This window comes from Lolium perenne, chromosome 3 (assembly GCF_019359855.2).
Source record: "Lolium perenne isolate Kyuss_39 chromosome 3, Kyuss_2.0, whole genome shotgun sequence".
Lineage (NCBI taxonomy): Eukaryota > Viridiplantae > Streptophyta > Magnoliopsida > Poales > Poaceae > Lolium > Lolium perenne.
This window is the reverse complement of record NC_067246.2, coordinates 177971180-177998958: the sequence shown is the minus strand read 5'-3', so window position 1 is coordinate 177998958 and position 27779 is coordinate 177971180. Positions and strand designations below refer to the sequence as shown.

The 27779-nt window shown below is 45.1% G+C and overlaps 1 protein-coding gene across 1 annotated transcript; it reads left to right on the top strand.

The window, feature by feature from the left end:
• Window positions 1-210: 210 nt before the first annotated feature.
• On the top strand, window positions 211-27572 carry LOC139838049 (uncharacterized). The gene is made up of 3 exons (XM_071827400.1): window positions 211-1243; window positions 1343-1518; window positions 27521-27572. The coding sequence occupies exons 1-3, from the start codon at window positions 311-313 to the stop codon at window positions 27570-27572; spliced, it is 1161 nt and encodes a 386-aa protein (XP_071683501.1). The 5' UTR covers window positions 211-310.
• The last annotated feature ends 207 nt before the right edge of the window (window positions 27573-27779 follow it).

The following is a 27779-nucleotide window of genomic DNA, read 5'->3' as shown; positions in this document are numbered from 1 at the left end:
ATTGCTTCCACCACGTTGACACGTCGTGCAAGTGGGGGACACACGTCCTCCGCTTTTCCTGGCACACGTACGGTAACGCCTATCTCAGTAAAAATACCTTTTTACCCTTTATCTAGAAGATCTTTTTTCACCACACGATTTCTTCATCCAACGGTTCATTGCTTCGCCTGATTCTTATATAAACCTTTCTTCAACCTTCGTTCACTCCTTCGCTTGCACCGCACATCTGTTCCTCTTTGCAAAAACTTCCCCTGCGCCCAACTCTCTTTGATCTTCCGCACGCACGAACATTGCTTTTCCAGTGCCGTTGATGCCACCGCGCACGCGACTCACTCGCCACAGCACTCCAGAGTCCAAGATGGCCGCTGAAGACCTTGAGTGGGAGAGATCTAAAATCTCCAACCAAGACGTCAACACGCTGAAGAGGCTTGGCCTGATGAAGAAGGAGGACGCCATCCGCTTTCCCAGTGAAGAAAGCTACCCAAACCCTCCAATGGAGTATCGGGTTAGTTTCGTTGATCACCTCATCCGCGGCCTTTCTACCCCAATTCACAATTTCCTCCGCGGCCTTCTTTTTGTTTACGGGATTCAACTACACCAGTTGACCCCCAATTCCATCCTCCACATTTCCATTTTTATCACGCTGTGCGAATGCTTCCTTGGAATCCCTCCTAACTGGGCTCTGTGGAAACGCATTTTCTGCCTCCGCCGCAATGGTTCCCACAACGCCACTTATAACATAGGCGGCATTGTTATCTGTGTCCGAACTGACGTTGATTACTTCGACGTCAAATTTCCTGATTCTGTCCAAGGGTGGCGCAAAAGGTGGCTCTATATACACGAAGAAAGTGCCAACTCTGTAGAACACAACATAGTCCCTTTCGACGGAAGTGCCAAAATTCAGCGCCGCCGCTCCTGGGACGCTGAAGCTTCCGAAGAAGAGAAAAAGGTGACAGAAGCACTTATGTCTCGTATTCATCAGCTTCAAAATACTCGAGGCAAAGAACTGTCTGGTGTTCAAATCACTGCCTACTTCCTTAGGATTAGAGTGCAGCCTCTTCAGGCTCGCAAAAATCCCCTTTGGACGTATTCTGGTGAAAACGACGCCAATAGAATCTCCAGTGATCTTTCTGCAAAGGACTTGGAGAAGTTGATTCGAAGAATTTCCCGCTTGGCCAAGAAGGATCCTATTCCCTCCTCTTGTCGCGTGGAACCATACAGCTCCACCAATCCTCTCCCCGAGGTATTTTGTCTTCTCGAGTTTCTGTCTTATTCCGAACTTTCCCTGCATCTCATTGTATTGATATTTCTCTAATTTTTCTTTTGTCGCTATTTTTTGCAGAACCATCCTACTATGGCTTCTCTTCCTCCTCTTCCTGAGGATGGAGAAGTCGAAGAACAGGCTATCGTTGCCGAAGACACCCAAGGTTCTTCTATTCCTGAAAGTGAAGTCGCAGGTTCTCACAAATCCGCGGCTTCCCATGAAAAAGAAGTTGAATCTGAAGCCAGCGAGTCAACGCAATCCCTTCCTCCTGCTGTTTCCCCAAGGAACAAAAGGAAAAGGAATGATGCCGAGGATTCTGGCACTTCTAAGGCTGAAAAAGTTGTTCCTTCTCATCCGAAGGCAGCTTATGATCCTTATATTGAATCCCTCGTCAGCTCGTAAGTCATCTTTATTTCTCCCTATTTCTGTACTCGAGATGTTTATCTTGTCTTGCTTTTTATGCTGTCGATTTTTGATCAACAGTGATGACGAGGAAGAAATACCAACTGTTGACGTGGCTCCTCGGACAAGCACGTCACATACTGTACTTGCCTCAGACACGCTAGTTGAAGGAGAAGAATCCTCGCCTCCTCAACAAAACGTCGTCACCATAACTCCGCCAGCAAGCCCCCTTGCTCCTTCACCAAAAAGGACAAGGATTGAAACAATTGTTGAACCTGCCCCTCAATTGGACAGCTCGTCGACTCTGCTCTTAGATGATGTAAGTTTGTCGATATCTATATTTCTTCTATTTTGCTTTTTTCACGCCTTCACTCTCTTTTTCATGCCGATGTTTCTCTTGCTGTGTTCTTCTTTAACAGCCCATGATCAAAGAGCTTCTCCGCATCGGATCCCAATTTATTGGGTACCGTGAGTATGCTAGCAGAGCCGAAGGTAACAACTTTTATACTTGCCGTTTTTTCTTGACTTTTTGCTCCTGTTGCTTGTCGCGATTTTTGATCTTTCTTATTTTTTTTTTTTTTTTTTTTTTTTATATCTCGACAGAGAAACTTGCAGAGGCCAACAAACGTGCCGACGCACTTGCTCAAAAACTTGAGCAGAGTGAGGCGGCTCGCAAGAAAGCCGAACTTGTTGCTAGCGAAGCCAAAGCCGAGGCTGATGAAGCCAAAGCAAAAGCTGCTAGTGTCGAGGAACTGCAGAAAAGACTTGAGGATGCTGCATCTGCCTTAAACGAGCACAAAGCTGCACAAGCTTCTCGTGAACAGGGGATCCTCAAGCGTCTGAAATCACAAAGTCGACGCACTCACAGTACTATTATTGATCCCTTCTATTTTTATGAGAACCGATGTTTCTTGTTGTTGACCAACGTTTTGTTTCCTTGGCAGACCAAACAAACCAAGATTTTGATCTGGAGAATCCTGTCGATGACCCCCTCCTTGACGCACTTACTTATCTGGAGCTTCATGGGTCCGAAATTCGTGAAGGCGTGGCAAATGCGAATGCAGGATTGTCGGCACTGTTCCCCTACTTCTTCCCGAAGAAAGAGGAGCCCCCGACTTTCCTTACCCTTGCCAAGATTTTCAATTCACCAGAAGACCTTGGACTAAAGATGCGTCAGGAAAACATGAAGATTGCTGTCGAAAGCACTGTTGCTCTGGTTGCTGACATCCAACAGACTGTGGATTGGACAAAAGTTGGCGACACCGATCAGATAGAGCAACCAAGATGGAGGTCCCTGATTAAGGCAGCCAAGCCCAACACGAAGAAAATCTTGGCTTATCTCGGGATCAAACCAGCTTCGACTCCTAGCTCATCAAGGCCGGAGGTCTAGTTGCATGCCTCTTTGTTTTTCTTTCTCTGTTTCTTTTGCTCTTGTCGCCTAAGTAGTTATTTGGCGACACGTACTTCGTTAGCTCCACTGTAAGGCCTTTGTAATTATTCCGAAAGATTAATGAAAACTCTATCTTTTGCTTGTTGATTGATGTTGTCTTTTAAATTTCAGTTGGTATTTGATAACTACACTCCATCTTCCACTCCTTCCAATGTTTCGCCCTCTTCTTCTCGCTCAAAGAGAACTCTTGCTGATGCTACACCTGTCGAAGATTCCTTGCCGCGAGAATTGGATGAACTTCGGCAGCAACTTCAGTATGCAAAGAAGCAAACACTTGTGATGATGGAAAAATCTCGCAAGTCATCTGAAGCCGAAAAAATTGCACTTCAGCAAGCTCGCGAGGCCGTGGCTGCTAAGGAAATCGCTGCTTCCGAGGCTGAAAAGGCGACTACTCGAGAAAATTTCATGCTCGAGTTGATGAATGAAGCCAGTGCGGATATGTCGGGTATGCTTGTTTCATCCTCAATATCTTCCATCTTCATGCTACGTCTCTTAAAATTTTTCTGCTCCGTTGTTTTAATAGGTTCCTTTACTGATGCTGTTGCCGAAGAAGAGAGGGTAAATACTAGGACGAACCTCCTTGTTAACCTTTCCCTTGATCATGGTTCTCTGTTTTGGGCTACCCCAGAGAGGACCCGCCAGATTGTCAGATTTCAGGATCGCGCCTCTCAAACTCGCGATTTCCTTGACTTCTGTACCAAGACCCTATCCATGGTTTATAACTCCATGTTTCCTCGGAACGTTCAACCAAAAACTCTTCCCGAGTTAATGGAGAAATTCAAGGATGCCCACAGGATCCATGATTTTGTCCAAGCTCAACTGGTAGCTGGCGCCAGATTTGCTCTTATCATGCTTCAGATCTGCCACTCAAATCTTGACCTGACCCAAGTTGTTGCGAAAGTCCATCAGAAGGTAAAGCGCCGAAGAGTTGGTGTCGACCGAATTAACACGAAGGTTTTGCCTGTAGCCGAAGAAATGATTGAAGACCTTCTTCGGATGGATGCCGACTTTTTTGCCGATGGTCATTATGCTGATTTTCTTGGCGCTGCTCCTGAAGAAAACAGAATTACCCTTGATGACATACTGAATCATGACTAATTATTTTCCTTTGTAGATAACTCTTCTTTGTAACCCATGATTGTGATTATATTGTGAAGCAATCATTATATTTCTATATTTGTCTAGCCCCCGAGTGTTTCGGTGGCTATTTACTGTATTTGTATATTGCGAGGTTTTGAACCAAGGCATTTATTTAATATGTATTTATGGCGAATATCAGCCCCCGAGCTTCTTTATTGAGTACTATTTTGTATTTTCGTTGACTCACGAGGTATTTTAGTACCAAGGCAAGGCTTTTCTTTGTCGATGAACTATATTGAAATTCGTCGGGTCAGAGACTTTGAGCATGTCGATAAAGAAAATTTATATTGACACTATCTTTATTGCAGCACCGTGAGCCCGCCTCATTAAAAACCTTTCCCGGCCCCACTCGGTGCCCCGAAAAAGGAAAAGAGTGCGTCTGAAAACTCGCGGGCGTTTCAGTACATTGAAGTTTTACAAGGACTATATTTCAACTCTAGGCATAGAACCGCCTGAGTTGCGCCACGTTCCAAGGGTTTTGCTCCTCCACCCCTGTCTTCTTGTCCTTTATCCTGTATGCTCCTCCTCCGATTACTTCCGTGACAATGTAAGGGCCTAGCCATGGTGACTCGAGTTTTTCATGACTTTTTTGCGTGAGCCGAAGAACTAGGTCTCCCACCTGAAAGGATCTTGGCCGCAAACGTCGACTGTGGTAACTCTTCAAGTCCTGTTGGTATTTGGTTACCCGAGACAGTACTTCATCTCTAGCTTCATCAAGTGCATCAACGTCATCTTCTAGCGCTTTTCTCGACACCTCTTCATCATATTCTACGACTCGTGGAGAGTCATGCTCTATCTCAATTGGCAATACTGCTTCTGCTCCATGAACCAAGAAGAACGGAGTTTCTTGTGTTGCTGTATTTGGTGTTGTTCGTATGCTCCATAATACACTGGGCAACTCCTCTGGCCAGGTGTGTCGAGCTTTTTCCAGTGGCGCTAATAAGCGTTTCTTAATACCGTTGCAGATGATTCCATTAGCTTTCTCGACTTGGCTGTTGGTCTGCGGATGCGCAACTGACGCAAAGTGTAGCTTGATACCCACTTCTTCGCAATAATCTTTAAACTCGTGGGATGTGAAGTTACTGCCATTGTCTGTGACGATGCTGTGGGGCACTCCAAATCTGAAAACGAGGCCTTTTATGAATTTTACTGCAGATGCTCCGTCTGGTGAATTTATCGGCTTCGCTTCTATCCACTTTGTAAATTTGTCGACAGCTACTAGCATGTACTCTTTTCCTCCTGGCCAGGATTTGTGTAACTTGCCCACCATATCCAGTCCCCATTGGGCAAAAGGCCACGACAATGGTATTGGTGTTAATTCTGCTGCTGGAGAGTGAGGTTTTGCGGCAAACCTTTGACACGCGTCACAAGTTCTTACTATTTCCTTGGCGTCCTCGATTGCTGTCAACCAGTAGAATCCTGCCCGAAATACCTTGGCTGCAATAGCTCGACTACTTGCGTGGTGGCCACATATTCCTTCGTGTACATCCTTCAGAATTATTCTTCCTTCTTCGGGTGTGACACACCTTTGCAGGACGCCTGAAATACTTCGCTTGTACAATTCTCCTTTGACCACCGTGAAAGCTTTGGAGCGTCGAATTACTCGCCTTGCCTCAACTGGATCATCGGGTATTTCTTTCCTGAGGATGTATGATATGTACGTCTGCATCCATGGTATCTGTATCACCATGACCAGGTCTTGATCTTCTTCTTCCTCTTGCTCTTCCTTGGTAGCCCCCGAGGGTTTCTTCTCCTTCTTTTTTGATTTTGTTGATTTTGTAGATCTCTCTGTTATCTCTTCCCAAAATACACCTGGCGGAACTGCAAGGTATTGCGACCCGATGTTTGCAAGAACGTCGGCTTCGTCGTTGCTCAATCTGCTAATATGATTTACTTCGCATCCATCAAACCACTTTTCGAGCTCGTTGTACACCTCCTTGTATGCCATCATGCTATCATTGACTGCGTCACATTGGTTCATGACTTGCTGAGCCACCAATTGTGAGTCGCCAAATATTTTTAATCGAGTTGCACCGCAAGCTTTCGCCATCTTCATCCCGTGTATGAGGGCTTCATATTCTGCTTCATTGTTTGATGCGTTAGGGAACGTCATCCGAAGGATGTACTTCAACTTGTCGCCTTCAGGTGATATGAGTACTACTCCTGCGCCAGCTCCTTCTAGTCTTTTGGACCCATCAAAGTTCATGGTCCAGGTTCTCGACAAGTCTGGAGGTCCTGTGTTTTGCAACTCCATCCACTCTGCGATGAAGTCCGGCAGAACTTGCGACTTGATTGCTTTTCTTTTTTCATACGTGATGTCCCGAGGGGAAAGTTCTATTCCCCAAAGGGAGACACGACCCGTAGCTTCTGGATTGTTTAGTATATTTGACAAGGGAGCTTCATTGACCACTATGATCGGGTGTGCCGAAAAATAGTGGCGTAATTTTCGTGCTGTTGTGAGCACTCCATATGCTAGCTTTTGGTACTGAGGGTACCTTTGTTTTGATGGCGATAAAACTTCGCTGACGAAGTATACTGGCCTCTGTACTCCGTGGAGTTTTCCTTCTTCTTCTCTTTCGACAACTAGCACCGTGCTCACCACTTGGGGCGTGGCTGCAATATACGACAGAGAGGTTCCTTTTCCTTCGGCGCCACCAGAATTGGTGGTGTCGAGATTGTGCGCTTCAAATCCTCGAAGGCTCTATCGGCCTCTTCGTTCCACTGGAATTTATCTCCTTGCTTTATTAGAGCGTAAAATGGTAACGCTTTTTCTCCCAGCCTGGCGACGAATCTACTCAAAGCTGCGACTCGCCCAGTTAGCTGTTGTATTTCTTTCAACTTTGTTGGCTTTCTCATTGTTACGATAGCTTGTATTTTATCGGGATTTGCTTCAATCCCTCTTGCTGAGACTAGAAATCCCAGAAGTTCTCCTGCTGGGACGCCAAAGGAACACTTCGTCGGGTTCAGCTTGAGGCAAAATTTGTTGAGGTTGTCGAAGGTTTCCTTGAGATCCTCAATCAGTGTTGCCCCCTCTTTTGACGTTATGACGACATCGTCGATGTATACTTGCACGTTTTTCCCGATCTATGTCGCCAAACACTTCTGCATCATCCTCTGATATGTTGCTCCCGCGTTTTTAAACCGAAAGGCATTGTTTTGTAACAGAACACGCCGTAAGGTGTTATGAACGCTGTTTTGGCCTCGTCTTCTTCTTTCAATCTGATCTGGTTATAACCAGAGTATGCGTCCAGGAAGGAAAGACGTTCACATCCAGCCGTGGAGTCGATAATTTGATCGATTCTCGGGAGGGGAAAGTGATCCTTTGGACAATGTTTATTGAGACACGTAAAGTCGACGCACATGCGAAGGACTGTCGTGTGTTTCTTCGGCACCATCACTGGGTTAGCTACCCATGTGGCTTCTGTAGATATCTCTTTGATAAAACCAGCTTCCTCAAGTCGATTTACTTCTGATAGCATAGCTTTGCGGCTTGGTTCCGAAAAACACCGCAGAGGTTGTTTGATTGGTCTCGCTAATGGATCCAAGTTTAGGTGGTGCTCGGCAAGTTCCCTGGGTACTCCTGGCATGTCAGCTGGACACCATGCGAAGATTTTCCAGTGCTCACGGAGGAACTCGACGAGCGCGCTTTCCTATGCGATATCCATGTCGTTTGCGATAGATGTCGTCTTTTTCGGGTCTGTCGGGTGAACCTGCACCTCCTTAGAATTTTTCTTGGTATTGAAAGTTGATTCTTTATTTGGCCTTCCAACGTCTGGCAGTACGTCGTAATCAGGCATGCTTTTTGACGCCAAATACTCAGCTTGCATCCCGAAAGTTTCTGATAGCCGATGAAAATCCTTGTCGCATTTATCAGCTAAGGCAAAGCTTCCTTTAACTGTGATTGGTCCCTTTGGTCCAGGCAATCTCCACAACAGGTATGTATAGTGTGGCACCGCCATAAATCTGGCATATGCTGGTCGTCCCAACAAAGCGTGGTACTGCGACGGAAAATCCACGACTTCAAATTCCAGCCTCTCGATTCTATAATTTTCTCGGGTCCCAAACTGAACGTCGAGATTGATCTTCCCCAATGGATAACTTGGTTTCTCCGGTGTGATGCCGTGGAACCTTGTGTCTGTTGGCTTCAAGTTTGCTAAAGATATGTTCATCTTCCTCAATGTATCTGCATACATAAGGTTGAGGCTGCTGCCGCCGTCTATGAACACTCGAGAGACATCAAATCCTGCGATAACTGCTGGCAGAATAAGTGCTGACTGCCCTGGTCGAGGGACTTGCTGCGGATGATCTGCTATTGTGAAGCCAATATCTTGTCCTGACCAATTAAGATACTCAACTGTTGGTGGAGGCATTTTTTCTGCCATAAACACCTGTCGCGAGATTACTTTCTGAGCTCTATTGGACGGCCTTCCCTTCTGAATCATTGACACTGCTCCGTTGGAGTTAGGATCAACGTAAGGTGGTGGTGGAGGTGCTGCCGCTATTCTGAGCTGATGCCGATTGTCGTCTGTAATCGCGGGAGGAGGCGGCAAGTGAATCTCGCTTCTGGGTTCTCGAGGATTTCTCTGTGTTGCCCGCGCGTTAGCGTTCTCTGCATATCTTAGCATTGCCTGAAAATTTCGATAGTCTTTTCGCAAGTGCCCGACTGTCTTTTACCGTTGCTGTCGAGGAAAAAGTGCATTTGATACGGCCCATTCATCATCTCTTCAGGGGACACGAAAGGCCTTGGGAACCTAGGCCCGCTATTTTGCCTGTTGTTGCGAGAATCATCCCTGTTATCGCCTCGCTGTTCACTGCTTCTCTGATAATCATCTCTGTTGCTTCCTCCTGTGTTTGCCCGAAAACCTGCCGAAATTTGCCCTGGAGCGTCATAGTTCGGGTACTGCCGAGGAAATCGTCGCCTTGGTTGATAATTTCAACCACGATCCTCCTCTGGCGACCTGTGCCGTTTGTTGTGGACAGCGTCTTCTCCATCTGCCCATCTGTTTGCTATCTCCATTAACGCAGATACTGTCTTTGGATTGGTCCTTCCTAAGTCCTCGACAAAATCTCCACGCCTGATTCCTGCGACAAACGCATCTATTGCTCTCTCGTCAGATATATTTTCTGCCGAGTTTTTGATGATATTCCACCTTTGGATGTACTTTCTCATTGGCTCATCTGGCTTTTGTCGACACGCTCTCAACTCCTCTAACGACGCAGGTTTTTTGCACGTGGATCTGAAGTTCTTGACGAACACATCCTCGAAACTTTTCCAGCTGTCGATAGATCCTGGAGTGAGTTTCTTTATCCAAGATCGTGTGGCTCCACTCAAATGCACCTGGATGCTTTGCATAGCTGTTGCCCTGGTTCCTCCTGTGAGCTTCACTGTCTCGAGATAATCAACTAGCCAATCCTCTGGATCTTGAAGGCCGTCGAACTTCTTGAAATGACCTTAGTATCGCGAGGTTTACCCATGATGGAGAATTTGTAGCGAACAATATCAATCCAAGTGAACTTCCAAATAAAGCTATGCTCCCCGGCAACGGCGCCAGAAAATAGTCTTGATGACCCACAAGTATAGGGGATTGCAACAGTCTTCGCGGGAAGTAAAACCCAATTTATTGATTCGACACAAGGGGAGACAAAGAATACTTGAAAGCCTTAACAACGGAGTTGTCAATTCAGCTGCACCTGGAAACAGACTTGCTCGCAAGAGTTTATCAGTAGTAACAGTTTTATAGCAGTAGCAGAGTAACAAAGACAGCAGTAGTGATTATAGTAAACAGCAGGATTAAAATACTGTAGGCACAGGGACGGATGAACGGGCTGTAATGTCCCAGGTTTAGAGACAATCGAGGGGTAGATTTTAGAAAGGGATGTGCATTGCATAGTAAATTCTGGGGAAATTTCGCGCTTTTAAACAAAAACTGCATCGAAGGGGGACAAGTTTCTCTCTCGACACCTTACAGGGTTAGGGTTTCGAGAGTGCGACAAACTTGCATCTCACTTCATTAGTTTAGGGTTTTAGAAGAGAGGGGAGAGTGCATGATTGAATTCTTGATGAGTGACATGGTTAAATTTAAACCAATGTTGAATTTGAATTTCAAATTCAAACATTAAATAATAACCCTAAATAATTCAATTATGAAGAAATTCATTAAGTAATTAAACAATAATAAACAATATGAACAATAATAATAAAGTAAAGCTCATTAGAGAAAACTTTGAGCTTTATTGATCATCACACAAATTACATTGTCATTACAATATTCATAAGTAAAATAAATGATTAATACAACACATTACATAAATGGGCAGAATAGAAGAAAGAAAATAAAGAAAAATTACAAGTGAAGGATTTATCCTAGACTACACTAGATGATCATCATGGAGATCTTGCCAAGAGGATCTTGATCTTCATCCAGAGCATCACATTGTTCCCTGTAATCACACAAACAAAGACAAAGACAAGTGTTATGCCAAGTGGCATTGCCACTTGGCAGGTTAGCAAGAAAATGTGAAGTTGAGAGGATATTATCAAGATCAGCCGAGCTGATCCACCAAATGGACCAAGTTCCAACCAGGAACTACACAAGCAGCTCACAAGGCTGTGTGCATGTCCACCAGCACATACACAGCCAGGGAGAGTCACCAAAGTGACCAGGCCAAGCTGTCGACCAGAGAAAGCAAGAGAGCATCATATATAACCTTTTTGAGCCAAACCCTAGCTCATTCATCGGCAGGCAGCTTGGTAAGTCATTAGAAAACAAGAACACTTAGAACAGGAAGAACACATAGCCAGAACTTCATCCAGGAACAGCTCAAGCAAAGAAGCTGTTTCTGTTGAGAAGTAAACCATGGAGTAGATCAAGCACAAGCCACAAGGAGGAGCAGGGCAAGCCAAGAAAGCAGCACAGAAGCAAAACCTCTACACCAACACACCATTTTCTAGGAGCTGGAGTGAGGTATAAACAGATCAACCTGAGCAAAACCCTGGTTTGCTCATAAATAAGCATTTGCATATGTCACAGAAGCCAAAACGGGTAGAATACCCAGATTGCATCATCATCTGGCTACCAAGTCAGTTGGTGCAAGCAAAAATGGGTGAAGCCAATAGGAAATCACCAAGGGAACACTGGCTAGACCAAAACAGTGGCATAACCAAGGCAATCCAGCAAGGAAATGATCCTATCTATTCAACCAAAGTCACCTAGCACCTAAAACCTAGCACACCATCAGATAGATAGACAATATGTGTCTATTCTTGTTTGTCAACATCAAATGTCACTGGAAATCCAACAAGGAATTACCCAGTGATGCATTCACTAAGCTATAGCAAGCCAACAAGGGCGGGAGCTACCTAAACAGCAATGACTTGCTGTCAAGGTCACCTCAACCACTGAACCAGCCCAAACTAATAAGCCATGCACAGTTATCATCACCCAGATGGGTTCAAAAGGAGGGCTAGGGTACCCAACCAAGTGGTGGCATCCATCTAGCCCTGCCAAACTCAATGAAATGATCATTACTGCAAGCAGTTCACATCACTTATCCATTTTAGTAAATCCAGGTAATACAGATAAGTGAATCATATAAGGAATCAAAGCACCAGAGTCTTGCAGCTGATCCAATGGATCATTGCAAGCATCAACAACTGCTTGAGCAAGCAAAAGCATGCATCAAGATACAGATTTTGGTGTCACACGTACACAAAGATGAGCGAAGAGAGGCACAAATAACACACAGCAGCTTTTACAAGCAACTGATGATCATATGATCATCAGAAGCTTGCTAGAGCATGCTAAGACATGCTAGAGCCAAGCCTAGCAACCACACATTTAATCAGATCAACTATAAAGTCACATCTCATAAATAATTACATCACAGATAAGTAAATAAATTAAATACAATTGTATCCAGAAGCACACCAATGAGGGATGGTGTTATATAGTCAACAGCCATGCTCAATTGAGCATTTCCAAGATTCACAGCCCTATACACATCACACCCAGGGCACTGGCACTTGCATAATGCAAGGATCATGAATCATGATCAAGCCAGGGGCAAGGAAATGCACACACAGAAGCAGCATATGCACAACAGCAGCATGCGCATGGCAGCAGCACATCACATCAGCTAGGATCCATGGCAACAGCAGAGAGCACAGCAGCTTACACGCATTCACAGCAAGCACAGCAGCAGAGCACATAGGTGTAGAAGCAGCAGCACAATCAGGTGGATGCCAGGGCATCCAGAGGAAGGAGAAGAGGTAGAACAGGTAGCAGAGGAGAAGGGGGAGCACATACCGGGGAGGAGGTGGTCGACACGACCACGGCGGCACACGCCAGGGCACACGACGGCACCAGGCCTGGCCAAGCCAAGCCACGGCGACCACCACAGCACCCCAGCACAGCACCACGCACCCAGGGGAGCGCCAGGAGGAAGGTCCACGGCATCTCCAAAGCGCGGTGGCGGCGGACGCCAAAAGCCAGGCGCACGGGAGAGTCGATGGCGAGCGAACGAGGACGCACGCGTCAGATCGACGCGGACCATCATGTCCGCCGTCGAGAGGCGGTCCAGATCCGCACCATCTCGTCGCCGGCGATGGCCGGAGACGGTCAGATTAAAGCGGCGACGGCGGAGGCGATTTCAGCGTCGCGGGAGCCGAAAGGGGAATTAGGGTTAGGACACAGCGAGGAGACGACGCGACTGGGTCGGTTGGACCGAGCCCAGTGGGCTGGTCCAACCTAACCAGCTCGGCCGCCTGACTGGTGGGCCCGAGGGTGTATTTTGGACATTTCCAAAATACCCATTCAAATAAGAATTTCCAAGAATCTTATAAAATAAAATACAGCTCTAAAAAAATAAGTAAAAATATGAAAATTAATCAGCATAAAATTCTCTATCTAAATAAAATATCAAAGAGAATTTTTGAAGACAATGAAGAATAAGTCTTAATTTGATGATTTAAAATAATGATTTAAATCACACATATTATTTTCAATAATGAAAATAAGTCCATTAATGCATTTGGACTTTAAAAACACCTTGACAACATTTCAAGGTTGTATTTTACTTTAAATCAAGAATCCCCAAATTATTCTTAGTATTAACCTCTTACATGAAATAATAACAACATCGGAAGGGGGGAACAAACCCTAAAAATGGAATCATGCATAATTGCCTCTTTAACCATTGCCCTTATCGGACAATGATGCTATTTTTCAGAAACAGAGGACAAGGGTCAGTCCACACCTTCCAACTGCAAAACTTTGCAGTGTTCAGGCAAGTTCATCACTTGCTCATGTCATTTGAGTATTTCTATCAAATTACTTGCAAATTACTATGGTTATCACTATTGCACAAAAATCAAAACCACTACTTTCATAACTATGAATATGACTAAGTGGTGGGCAATGGAACCATGGATTGTGTTGATATGGTGGAGGTTCCATTGCACGGGCTTATATCCATCTAGGATTAAACAACAAATGTCGCCAGTGATTCTTGTGCCGTAATACCCGTGTTAACCATAAGATCCGGAGTGGGACGGAGTAGTCAAAAGTGTTTCCACCTCTCGTTCATCAACGGATGCTCATTACCGGGTGCTCATGATCTTGCGGGACTTGATGCAGGGGTGGGAACCCGTAGAAGTCCCAACGGTAATGAGGTCTATGATGGGTTGCATCTGCCGGCGTAGGAATGTATGGTAGAGCCCTGCATTGACGTCGTGGTCGGAGTCCACCCTGAAATATATGGGAATAATGGGGCCGGCGTGGACCCAGGGTCGGAGTATGCAACAATGGGTGGGTGTTCGAGGTAGCGGAGGAACATGATTGGCTAGACCTTATACCGGGCCTCACACCATAGGAAGTGTGGACGGGGAATATGCCCGGTTGGCACCAAGGTTAAGATCTCTTATGGGTAAAGCAACACACCTCTGCAGAGTGTAAAGAACTGTGACCTGTCACTCCCTGTTCCGGGATTGAGGAACTGCGAACGCGGCCGGAAAGGAGCTCCATGAAGTTCTAGTAAACCGGTGAAGGCTGACGGACATAGCTCTTGAAATAAATGCAATCTCTTGAAGAAATGTTTAGCAAAACTTGCATTGGTATTAGACTCTCTGGTCTAATATCGTAGCTAGTGCATTAAACACCTCTTATCTTTAATGAACTTGTTGAGTACGCTCGTACTCATACCACTCTTAAATCCCATGCTTAGATTGTCTGAATCGTCTGGAGGAGGACTACGACAGCAATGATGGAGCCGAGATCATCGGATACGAGGAACCTGACCTCTCAGGAGGAGTTGAAGGCGTAGACTATATCATAGTCTACGGATCCGGGGAGGCTTCCGGAGGAGAACAAGCCTAGAGATATCTGATGAGTAGTAGTAGCCGAGCAGCACCAACTCTTACTATTTAGCTGCTCGATAAAATAAATGTTTAGTTTAATGAGACTCTGGTATTGTAAGTTAAGTTGGGTTCGCCTCGAACCCAGGAGTTATCCTCTTAGGACCCAAGAGGAGCTCCAAGACGACTTGTGTATGTTAATTGTAATAATATGTGAATGAGTTATGGACCGTGCTATGTTCTGTTGTACTACTCTGAGGGATGTAATATTTGCGGAATGGTACTTCGTGAATGTTATATCAACGACTGGCATACTACAACATGCAGTGGTATGCAGGGTCACCACAGTTGGTATCAGAGCAAAAGCTTTGACCTTAGGTTGGAACCTAGTAAATGGGACCAAACGTTAGGAGTCAAATAGGACTAGTAAAGAATTCTCTAAAAATATGGTGTATATTCAACTGAGAATATAACAATCATATATTTTAGTGCGATAATTCTTTATTATCTCTATTATGATGCATTATTACTAATTTTATAATCTTTCTATTTCTACAGCCAACATGGCAAGTTCACGACCGGGAAGAAACGTGAAAGTTATGGATTCCACACTGAACGAATACCAAGGAGGACTTGCTGATATCCTACGAGCCATGTTACTGGAATTTGGGTGTGATCCCCAGATTCCAGTAAAGAAGTATATGTTCTATGATGGACCGGTGTTGGCCAAGTGCAGGGTAGGACTGCGACTTCCCGAATCTTTGGGAATGAGCGTAGTCATGCCAGCTGGGGAAGCTAGGACAACCAACACAGCCTACCATATAGCTGTTATGAGAGCCATAACCGACATACGGGAACATAAGACAAAAGAGCTTATGGATTCCGAGTTCTCCCATATTCCTCATAATCAGGAGGAAGAAGATCCCATGCTCAACCACTATAAATACGCCAAACGCAAACCCATAGCAGCGGCAAAATATATGGATAATAGCCGTAACTTCATATCACTACTCTTTCAGTTGAACCATCATCTGATAGGAGCAATTGATACGATGCTTGAGGAATTCACTGAACCCAAGGAGGAGCGTAGGGGGAAAGAACCTATGGAGAATGTAGTGCACACACCAGTTTATTCAGTTGGTGACTACATCAGTATTGATCCACTTGCACGTGAACCTACACCTGCTACACCTGGGAACTATCTGGGTAGTTCCTATGGGGGATACGAAGGCGGAGAGGAATCCGGAAACAACCAACGTTCCGAGACTCCTATCGAGAATTCCAGGGGTTGGCGTTGGGGAGATGATACTGGAACTCATAGTACTTCTGTGTATTATGATGGTGAGATGAATGATGACGCAACAACCCAGAACCAGAGCTATCCTAGTAATGAAGGAGTGGATGGAGGATATCCGACACAAGTTGAGTCGGGTATGAGTTTTGGTAACCCTTATGGTGGGACTACAGGGGAGTACACCCGATGGGTGGACTATGATGCACTCAACAATCAGTTTGTGAATACTGATTTCTCCCTAGGATCATCATCGGATTCGGATTACCAGCCAACGGGGAGACCTTATGTTCCAGGGTCTATCAGGAGGACGACACGTTCGACCGGATGGAAGCCTGGGATGTACCGGGAGTGAAGATCGACTAGAGTCCACCAAGGGAGGCGAGGCTATAATACACAAGTACCACGTGTATTATAGTTTGTAATATTTGTATAAATTTGTACATATACTTTAATAAGTGAGTTTGCATACTCACATCGACTTGAGTATTGTAATAAGACCACTTAAGTATGTATATACAGGGTATATGTTTTGTATGATTTGGATTTGCTTCTTGATTTCCATTGCGTGACTAGTTCTGTGCACAAAGTTGAGCTCAGAAAACTTGCGCATGGAGTAATTATGAGTATCATCTTGTGTTGCAGAACTAGGGGGATTATGTCGGGAACGTTAGGAAACGAGACTGAAGCGCAGCGCATGGAGCGCGAAGCAAAAGAAAAGGAAGAGGCTGAGGGTGCAGCCAGAGATCAGTTTCCACCACCACCACCACCCATGACGCAGCAAAACTTTATCCAGTACATGCATCTGGTGGAGGAGCGACAACGTGTAACGCTGGAGCAGCAGAATAAATTCTTTCAAGAGTTGCTGCAGCAGAACAGGGTGGAGAGACCTGAGAACCCGGGAGTCACATTAGCGGATTTCCAAAACACCAAGCCGATATCTTTTGCATACGCGCCCGAGCCAATGGACGCGGAAGATTGGCTGATGGATACTGAGCGCAAGCTCAACACCGTCGGATGTAACGACCAAGAGAAGGTTCGTTATGCTACCCATCTGCTATGTGGACCTGCCGCATCATGGTGGGATAATATTGTAGCCGTTTACCCGGCTGGAAAGGTATTTACCTGGGAGGAATTCACGAGGAAGTTCAGGGAATCCAATGTCCCTGAAAGTATTGTGGAGTTGAAGCGTCGAGAATTTGAGAGTCTCGAGCAGAAGGACAAGGCAATCCTGACCTATGTCAGGGAGTTCTCTAAACTGTCCCGGTACGCTGTTGAAGAAGTCAACACCGAGGACAAGAAGAAAAAGAGATTTCTGAGGGGGTTAAGTCCCCAGTTCAAGGTACAGCTCCGTATGATGAGAGCAACCGAGTTTCAAGAGTTGGTGGATGCAGCCATCACTCTGGAAGATGATTTCAAGCAACTACAGGAGGAGAAGAGGAAAAAGGCCAAGTTTGAGCCTAAGAGGTTTGTTAGTAACAAGCCTAATACCAGCTTGAGTTTCAAGCCCAGATACAACAACAACAACAGCAACTACTACGGTAGTAGGAAGAACCAAGCATTCCAAACTGCAAATCAAATAGTTTGCAGAAGCTGTGGAGGTACAGGGCATTTCTCCAAGGACTGTAAGAAACCCAGAATCATATGCTTCGGGTGCCGTGAGGAAGGACACATGCTTAGGGATTGCCCTAAGAATAGGAATAAAGGAGGTCAGTCAGGAGGAGGAGGAGGTCGAGGAGGAAACACCGGAGGCAACTGGAAGAATAAGAAGCCCTTCGGCAAGCTGAACTGTACCAGTCTGGAGGAGGTGGTCAACTCTGACCAGGCGGTGATAGGTACGCTCCAGATACTCACTCATCCTGGCAAAGTACTTTTTGATACTGGTGCAACTACATCATTCATTTCTCAACAATTCATCACCAAACATGGGATTAGTTGCACTAAGTTAGATACACCCATAACCATACTTTCTGCGGGGGGAACGATAGTAGTAACCCATGCCAAACAAAAACAAGTCATTATGATCAATAAGTGCGCATTTGACGCGGATCTGTTCATTTTACCAATGAAGGACATTGATGTCATTCTTGGTATGAACTGGTTAGAAGCTAATGGAGCATTGATCGACTGTGTAAACAAGACGGTGTCATTGAAAAGTCCCGATGGAAGTAGAATGATCTACCAAGGCGACAAACATACACAGATTGAAGTTGAGTTATAGCTTAACAGCATGAAGGAGGTGAAGTTAGAAGATATACCTGTGGTAAATGAATTCCAGGATGTGTTTCATGAATTACTCCAGTATGCCACCAGATAGGGAGATAGAATTCACTATCGACCTAATCCCAGGAACAGCTCCGATTGCCAAAGCACCATATAAGATGGGGCCTAAGGAATTGAAAGAACTTAAGGAGCAATTGGATGACTTGGAGCAAAAGGGATTCATTCAGGAGAGTGTTTCACCATGGGGATCACCTGTGATCTTCGTGGATAAAAGAGATGGAGGAAGAAGGATGTGCGGAGACTACAGGAATCTGAACAACGTCACAATCAAGAACAAGTACCCACTTCCAAGAATACAAGATCTATTTGATCAAGTGAGAGGCGCGGGAATCTTTTCCAAGATTGATCTAAGATCCGGTTATCACCAAATAAAGATCAAGAAGGAAGACGTTCCGAAAACTGCCTTTGTCTCAAGGTATGGACATCATGAATACCTTGTAGTACCTTTTGGATTGACCAATGCCCCAGCAATATTCATGAATCTCATGAATAAGATTTTCATGCCATATCTAGACAAGTTTGTCATCGTATTTATCGATGATATCTTGATATATTCCAAGAACAAGGCTGAACATGCTGAACATTTGAGGTTAGTGTTGCAAACACTAAGGGAACATCAACTCTATGCCAAACTTAGCAAGTGTGAATTTTGGCAAGATCAAGTGGAATTTCTTGGTCATGTTATTAGTAAAGATGGAATAGCTGTTAACCCGAGTAAGGTAGCAGCAGTTCTAGAATGGGAAGCACCCAAGACTGTCAAGGAAATCCGAGGATTCCTAGGAATGGCAGGTTATTATCGGAGATTCATTGAAGGATTCTCTAAGATAGCAGGACCAATGACAAAGTTGCTAAGGAAGAACACACCATTCGTGTGGTCCGAGGAGTGTGAGAAGAGTTTTCAAACTCTAAAAGAGAAACTCACCACGGCACCGGTGTTAGCAGTTCTGGAAGTTGGCAAGGATTACACTGTGTACTGTGACGCATCCAAACATGGATTGGGTTGCGTACTCATGCAAGATCGGAAAGTGATATCCTATGGATCGAGGCAACTCAGACCTCATGAAGTAAATTATCCAACACATGACTTGGAATTAGCAGCTGTCGTTTTTGCACTAAAAACTTGGAGACATTTTCTCTATGGAGCTAAGTGTGAGCTCTATACAGATCATAAAAGCCTCAAATATTTCTTCACTCAGAAGGAACTCAACATGAGGCAGAAAAGATGGCTAGAATTGATCAAAGATTATGATCTAACAATCAATTACACACCAGGGAAGGCTAATGTTGTAGCAGATGCTCTGAGTAGGAAGAGTACCGGAGGAGTGGAACAAGAAATATCACCGGAGTTGAGAAAGGAAATAAGCCAAGCCCAAATACAACTTTGGGAGAAGGAAGCCCATGAAGGATTATCGGCGTTGCAAGTAGCCGATGAGCTTAATGTCAACTTGAAGAATGAGATAATGATGGGTCAGTTGGACGATCCATTCATTGTAGAAGAGATGAGAAGAATAGATGAGGGAAGACCATCAGAATTTCACCGAGGAGAATCTGGATCATTATGGTTCCAGAAGAGAATTTGTGTTTCGGATGTTGCTGAAATCAAGGAAGTAATACTCCGGGAAGCCCATCAAACACCATACTCCATACATCCGGGGAGTACGAAGATGTACATGGATCTAAAGGAACTATTCTGGTGGAATAACATGAAGAGGGAGATAGCACAATATGTGGCAGAATGCCATACCTGCCAAAGAGTGAAAGCAGAACACCAGAGTCCGGCAGGGAAGTTACAACCTTTACCTATTCCAGAGTGGAAATGGGAGGAGATAGGAATGGATTTCATCACCGGACTACCCATGACTAATAAAAAGAAGGACATGATATGGGTAATCGTGGATCGGTTGACGAAAAGTGCACACTTCTTAGCGGTAAACCAGCAGGATAAAGGAGAGAAACTTATCGATCTTTACATCAAAGAGATCGTGAGTAAGCATGGAGTACCTAAGAAGATAGTATCGGATCGAGGATCCGTGTTCACATCCTCATTCTGGAAGCAACTTCACGAAGCTTTAGGATCCAAATTAGATTATAGTACCGCTTATCATCCCCAGACCGGTGGACAAACCGAGAGAACCAACCAGATTTTAGAAGATATGCTTAGGGCTTGTGCCCTAGACTTCGGAGGATCATGGGAAGAACACTTACCACTAGCAGAGTTTTCATATAACAATAGTTATCAAAGCAGCATTAAGATGGCACCATTTGAAGCGCTGTATGGAAGGAAGTGTAGATCACCGATATGTTGGTATGAAGCCGGGGCAAGCAAAGAGTTCAACCCTGATTATGTCAAAGAAAAACAACAAATCATTGACATTATCAGAGACAGGCTCAAGATAGCCCAAAGTCGGCAAAAGAGTTATGCCGATCAGAAGAGAAGGACATGGGAACCACAAGTTGGAGACATGGTATATCTTAAGGTAAGCCCGATGAAAGGACTCCAGAGGTTTGGAGTAAAAGGAAAACTCAGTCCTAGATATATAGGACCTTTCAAGATACTGAGTCAGAACAGAGGTTTAGCCTTTGAGTTGGATTTACCGGGTAGGCTAGCTCAAGTTCACAACGTGTTCCATGTGTCACAACTGCGGAAATGTTTGAAGACCCCAGATGAACCAATATCACATGATGAGCTTGAATTACAACCAGACTTAACATATATCGAGAAGCCAGCCAAGATTCTCGAGGAGAGCTGGAAACAACTCAGAAATAAGGCGATCAAGTATTGCAAGATACAATGGAAGCATCATCCCGAGAGGGAAGCCACCTGGGAAAAAGAAGAAGACCTGAGGAAAACATACCCCGAGCTGTTCAGGTATTACAACCACAACTTCGGGACGAAGTTTTCTTTAAGGGGGAAAGGCTGTAATGTCCCAGGTTTAGAGACAATCGAGGGGTAGATTTTAGAAAGGGATGTGCATTGCATAGTAAATTCTGGGGAAATTTCGCGCTTTTAAACAAAAACTGCATCGAAGGGGGACAAGTTTCTCTCTCGACACCTTACAGGGTTAGGGTTTCGAGAGTGCGACAAACTTGCATCTCACTTCATTAGTTTAGGGTTTTAAGAAGAGAGGGGAGAGTGCATGATTGAATTCTTGATGAGTGACATGGTTAAATTTAAACCAATGTTGAATTTGAATTTCAAATTCAAACATTAAATAATAACCCTAAATAATTCAATTATGAAGAAATTCATTAAGTAATTAAACAATAATAAACAATATGAACAATAATAATAAAGTAAAGCTCATTAGAGAAAACTTTGAGCTTTATTGATCATCACACAAATTACATTGTCATTACAATATTCATAAGTAAAATAAATGATTAATACAACACATTACATAAATGGGCAGAATAGAAGAAAGAAAATAAAGAAAAATTACAAGTGAAGGATTTATCCTAGACTACACTAGATGATCATCATGGAGATCTTGCCAAGAGGATCTTGATCTTCATCCAGAGCATCACATTGTTCCCTGTAATCACACAAACAAAGACAAAGACAAGTGTTATGCCAAGTGGCATTGCCACTTGGCAGGTTAGCAAGAAAATGTGAAGTTGAGAGGATATTATCAAGATCAGCCGAGCTGATCCACCAAATGGACCAAGTTCCAACCAGGAACTACACAAGCAGCTCACAAAGCTGTGTGCATGTCCACCAGCACATACACAGGCAGGGAGAGTCACCAAAGTGACCAGGCCAAGCTGTCGACCAGAGAAAGCAAGAGAGCATCATATATAACCTTTTTGAGCCAAACCCTAGCTCATTCATCGGCAGGCAGCTTGGTAAGTCATTAGAAAACAAGAACACTTAGAACAGGAAGAACACATAGCCAGAACTTCATCCAGGAACAGCTCAAGCAAAGAACTGTTTCCTGTTGAGAAGTAAACCATGGAGTAGATCAAGCACAAGCCACAAGGAGGAGCAGGGCAAGCCAAGAAAGCAGCACAGAAGCAAAACCTCTACACCAACACACCATTTTCTAGGAGCTGGAGTGAGGTATAAACAGATCAACCTGAGCAAAACCCTGGTTTGCTCATAAATAAGCATTTGCATATGTCACAGAAGCCAAAACGGGTAGAATACCCAGATTGCATCATCATCTGGCTACCAAGTCAGTTGGTGCAAGCAAAAATGGGTGAAGCCAATAGGAAATCACCAAGGGAACACTGGCTAGACCAAAACAGTGGCATAACCAAGGCAATCCAGCAAGGAAATGATCCTATCTATTCAACCAAAGTCACCTAGCACCTAAAACCTAGCACACCATCAGATAGATAGACAATATGTGTCTATTCTTGTTTGTCAACATCAAATGTCACTGGAAATCCAACAAGGAATTACCCAGTGATGCATTCACTAAGCTATAGCAAGCCAACAAGGGCGGGAGCTACCTAAACAGCAATGACTTGCTGTCAAGGTCACCTCAACCACTGAACCAGCCCAAACTAATAAGCCATGCACAGTTATCATCACCCAGATGGGTTCAAAAGGAGGGCTAGGGTACCCAACCAAGTGGTGGCATCCATCTAGCCCTGCCAAACTCAATGAAATGATCATTACGCAGCAGTTCACATCACTTATCCATTTTAGTAAATCCAGGTAATACAGATAAGTGAATCATATAAGGAATCAAAGCACCAGAGTCTTGCAGCTGATCCAATGGATCATTGCAAGCATCAGCAACTGCTTGAGCAAGCAAAAGCATGCATCAGTACAGATTTTGGTGTCACACAGACACAAAGATGAGCAGAAGAGAGGCACAGTCAGAACACAGCAGCTTTTACAAGCAACTGATGATCATATGATCATCAGAAGCTTGCTAGAGCATGCTAAGACATGCTAGAGCCAAGCCTAGCAACCACACATTTAATCAGATCAACTATAAAGTCACATCTCATAAATAATTGCATCACAGATAAGTAAATAAATTAAATACAATTGTATCCAGAAGCACACCAATGAGGGATGGTGTTATATAGTCAACAGCCATGCTCAATTGAGCATTTCCAAGATTCACAGCCCTATACACATCACACCCAGGGCACTGGCACTTGCATAATGCAAGGATCATGAATCATGATCAAGCCAGGGGCAAGGAAATGCACACACAGAAGCAGCATATGCACAACAGCAGCATGCGCATGGCAGCAGCACATCACATCAGCTAGGATCCATGGCAACAGCAGAGAGCACAGCAGCTTACACGCATTCACAGCAAGCACAGCAGCAGAGCACATAGGTGTAGAAGCAGCAGCACAATCAGGTGGATGCCAGGGCATCCAGAGGAAGGAGAAGAGGTAGAACAGGTAGCAGAGGAGAAGGGGGAGCACATACCGGGGAGGAGGTGGTCGACACGACCATGGCGGCGCACGCCAGGGCACACGACGGCACCAGGCCTGGCCAAGCCAAGCCACGGCGACCACCACAAAGACCCCAAAGACAAAGACCACGCACCTGTGGGAGCGCCAGGAGGAAGGTCCACGGCACCTCCAAAGCGCGGTGGCGGCGGACGCCAAAAGCCAGGCGCACGGGAGAGTCGATGGCGAGCGAACGAGGACGCACGCGTCAGATCGACGCGGACCATCATGTCCGCCGTCGAGAGGCGGTCCAGATCCGCACCATCTCGTCGCCGGCGATGGCCGGAGACGGTCAGATTAAAGCGGCGACGGCGGAGACGATTTCAGCGTCGCGGGAGCCGAAAGGGGAATTAGGGTTAGGACACAGCGAGGAGACGACGCGACTGGGTCGGTTGGACCGAGCCCAGTGGGCTGGTCCAACCTAACCAGCTCGGCCGCCTGACTGGTGGGCCCGAGGGTGTATTTTGGACATTTCCAAAATACCCATTCAAATAAGAATTTCCAAGAATCTTATAAAATAAAATACAGCTCTAAAAAAATAAGTAAAAATATGAAAATTAATCAGCATAAAATTCTCTATCTAAATAAAATATCAAAGAGAATTTTTGAAGACAATGAAGAATAAGTCTTAATTTGATGATTTAAAATAATGATTTAAATCACACATATTATTTTCAATAATGAAAATAAGTCCATTAATGCATTTGGACTTTAAAAACACCTTGACAACATTTCAAGGTTGTATTTTACTTTAAATCAAGAATCCCCAAATTATTCTTAGTATTAACCTCTTACATGAAATAATAACGACATCGGAAGGGGGGAACAAACCCTAAAAATGGAATCATGCATAATTGCCTCTTTAACCATTGCCCTTATCGGACAATGATGCTATTTTTTAGAAACAGAGGACAAGGGTCTGTCCACACCTTCCAACTGCAAAACTTTGCAGTGTTCAGGCAAGTTCATCACTTGCTCATGTCATTTGAGTATTTCTATCAAATTACTTGCAAATTACTATGGTTATCACTATTGCACAAAAATCAAAACCACTACTTTCATAACTATGAATATGACTAAGTGGTGGGCAATGGAACCATGGATTGTGTTGATATGGTGGAGGTTCCATTGCACGGGCTTATATCCATCTAGGATTAAACAACAAATGTCGCCAGTGATTCTTGTGCCGTAATACCCGTGTTAACCATAAGATCCGGAGTGGGACGGAGTAGTCAAAAGTGTTTCCACCTCTCGTTCATCAACGGATGCTCATTACCGGGTGCTCATGATCTTGCGAGACTTGATGCAGGGGTGGGAACCCGTAGAAGTCCCAACGGTAATGAGGTCTATGATGGGTTGCATCTGCCGGCGTAGGAATGTATGGTAGAGCCCTGCATTGACGTCGTGGTCGGAGTCCACCCTGAAATATATGGGAATAATGGGGCCGGCGTGGACCCAGGGTCGGAGTATGCAACAATGGGTGGGTGTTCGAGGTAGCGGAGGAACATGATTGGCTAGACCTTATACCGGGCCTCACACCATAGGAAGTGTGGACGGGGAATATGCCCGGTTGGCACCAAGGTTAAGATCTCTTATGGGTAAAGCAACACACCTCTGCAGAGTGTAAAGAACTGTGACCTGTCACTCCCTGTTCCGGGATTGAGGAACTGCGAACGCGGCCGGAAAGGAGCTCCATGAAGTTCTAGTAAACTGGTGAAGGCTGACGGACATAGCTCTTGAAATAAAAGCAATCTCTTGAAGAAATGTTTAGCAAAACTTGCATTGGTATTAGACTCTCTGGTCTAATATCGTAGCTAGTGCATTAAACACCTCTTATCTTTAATGAACTTGTTGAGTACGCTCGTACTCATACCACTCTTAAATCCCATGCTTAGATTGTCTGAATCGTCTGGAGGAGGACTACGACAGCAATGATGGAGCCGAGATCATCGGCTACGAGGAACCTGACCTCTCAGGAGGAGTTGAAGGCGTAGACTATATCATAGTCTACGGATCCGGGGAGGCTTCCGGAGGAGAACAAGCCTAGAGATATCTGATGAGTAGTAGTAGCCGAGCAGCACCAACTCTTACTATTTAGCTGCTCGATAAAATAAATGTTTAGTTTAATGAGACTCTGGTATTGTAAGTTAAGTTGGGTTCGCCTCGAACCCAGGAGTTATCCTCTTAGGACCCAAGAGGAGCTGCAAGACGACTTGTGTATGTTAATTGTAATAATATGTGAATGAGTTATGGACCGTGCTATGTTCTGTTGTACTACTCTGAGGGATGTAATATTTGCGGAATGGTACTTCGTGAATGTTATATCAACGACTAGCATACTACAACATGCAGTGGTATGCAGGGTCACCACACGGGCGTTGCATGGATGAGAGAAACTCATGTAACAATCAAAGCAGGGGCATTTGCAGATAATAATAATACGGTATCCAAGTACTAATCAATCAATAGGCATGTGTTCCAATTATAGTCGTACGTGCTCGCAATGAGAAACTTGCACAACATCTTTTGTCCTACCAGCCGGTGGCAGCCGGGCCTCTAGGGAAACTACTGGATATTAAGGTACTCCTTTTAATAGAGTACCGGAGCAAAGCATTAACACTCCGTGAACACATGTGATCCTCACATCACTACCATCCCCTCCGGTTGTCCCGATTTCTGTCACTTCGGGGCCATTGGTTCCGGACAGTGACATGTGTATACAACTTGCAGGTAAGATCATAAACAACGAATATCTTCATGAATCAATAACATGTTCAGATCTGAGATCATGGCACTCGGGCCCTAGTGACAAGCATTAAGCATAACAAGTTGCAACAATATCATAAAAGTAACATCTACGGATACTAGGCACCATGCCCTAACAATCTTATGACTATTACATGACCAATCTCATCCAATCCCTACCATCCCCTTCAGCCTACAGCGGGGGAATTACTCACACATGGATGGGGGAAACATGGCTGGTCGATGGAGAGGCGTCGGTGGTGATGATGGCGATGATCTCCTCCAATTCCCCGTCCCGGCGGAGTGCCAGAACGGAGACTTCTGGCTCCTGAGACGGAGTTTCGCGATGTGGCGGCGTTCTGGAGGGTTTCTGGCGACTTCGACTTCTCTCCGTGCGTTTTTAGGTCGAGGGCGATAAGTAGTCCGAAGGAGGGCATCGGGGGCCAGCCGAGGGGGCCACACGCTAGGGCCGCGCGCCCCCCTCCTGGGCCGCGCCGCCCTAGGGTGTGGGGCCCTCGGGCCTCCACCTGACTTGCCCTTCTGGCTCCGTGAGTTTTCTGGGAAAATAGGGCCTTCTGTCAAAATCCCGAGGTTTTTCCTGAAAGTTGGATTTCTGCACAAAAACGAGACACCAGAACAGTTCTGCTGAAAACAGCGTTAGTCCGTGTTATTTGCATCCAAAATACACAAATTAGAGGCAAAACAATAGCAAAAGTGTTCGGGAAAGTGGATACGTTTTGGACGTATCAAGAAGTTCTGTCCTCATCCTTGTCCTCAGTGATTTCCTCATTTTTCTCCTTGCCTTTGCCTCCCTTGCCACATGACCGAGCCTTTCAGGCACGCTTGTAACTTGCTTCTGCATCCGACTTCAGGTCGTTTACCCACTTGTGGTGGCAGTTTGTATCTGTGGACTTGCCGATTGTAGGATCAATGTGAGCCAAGAACGGCATGTCCATGTACACTTCATATGTTTGGGGAGCGCGGGTTCCCGCAGTCGTGACCTCGTCACTGCGATGTTGGCCGCTGCCGGCTCCACCACCACGGACGCGGCCTCGTCCTCCGCCTTGACCTCTTTGCTAGAAAGTCATCGCAACCATGTAGGATCCGCCACTTTTCTGGTTTTCAGGGGGCTCATCCGCTTGTTATTGCCGTGGTTGTTTTTCTTTGCTGATGCAGGGGTATGGATGTTTCCTGCAAGTCTCTGCCTTTCGTCATCATCCGCTGCTGAGTGAATGCTAACGATGGAGATCATCTCATTGAGGTTTAGTCTTCGTGTGTTGTGTTCGCACGTTAACTTGTGCCGAAGTAAGATTCCCCTCTGCAATCCTCCTATGAAGGCCAGCATAGCTGTTGTATCATCAATGTTTTCACAGGAGTTTCTTGTTTCTAACCACTAAGAAAGATACTCTCGGGAAGTTTCCGCCTTCTTCTGTAT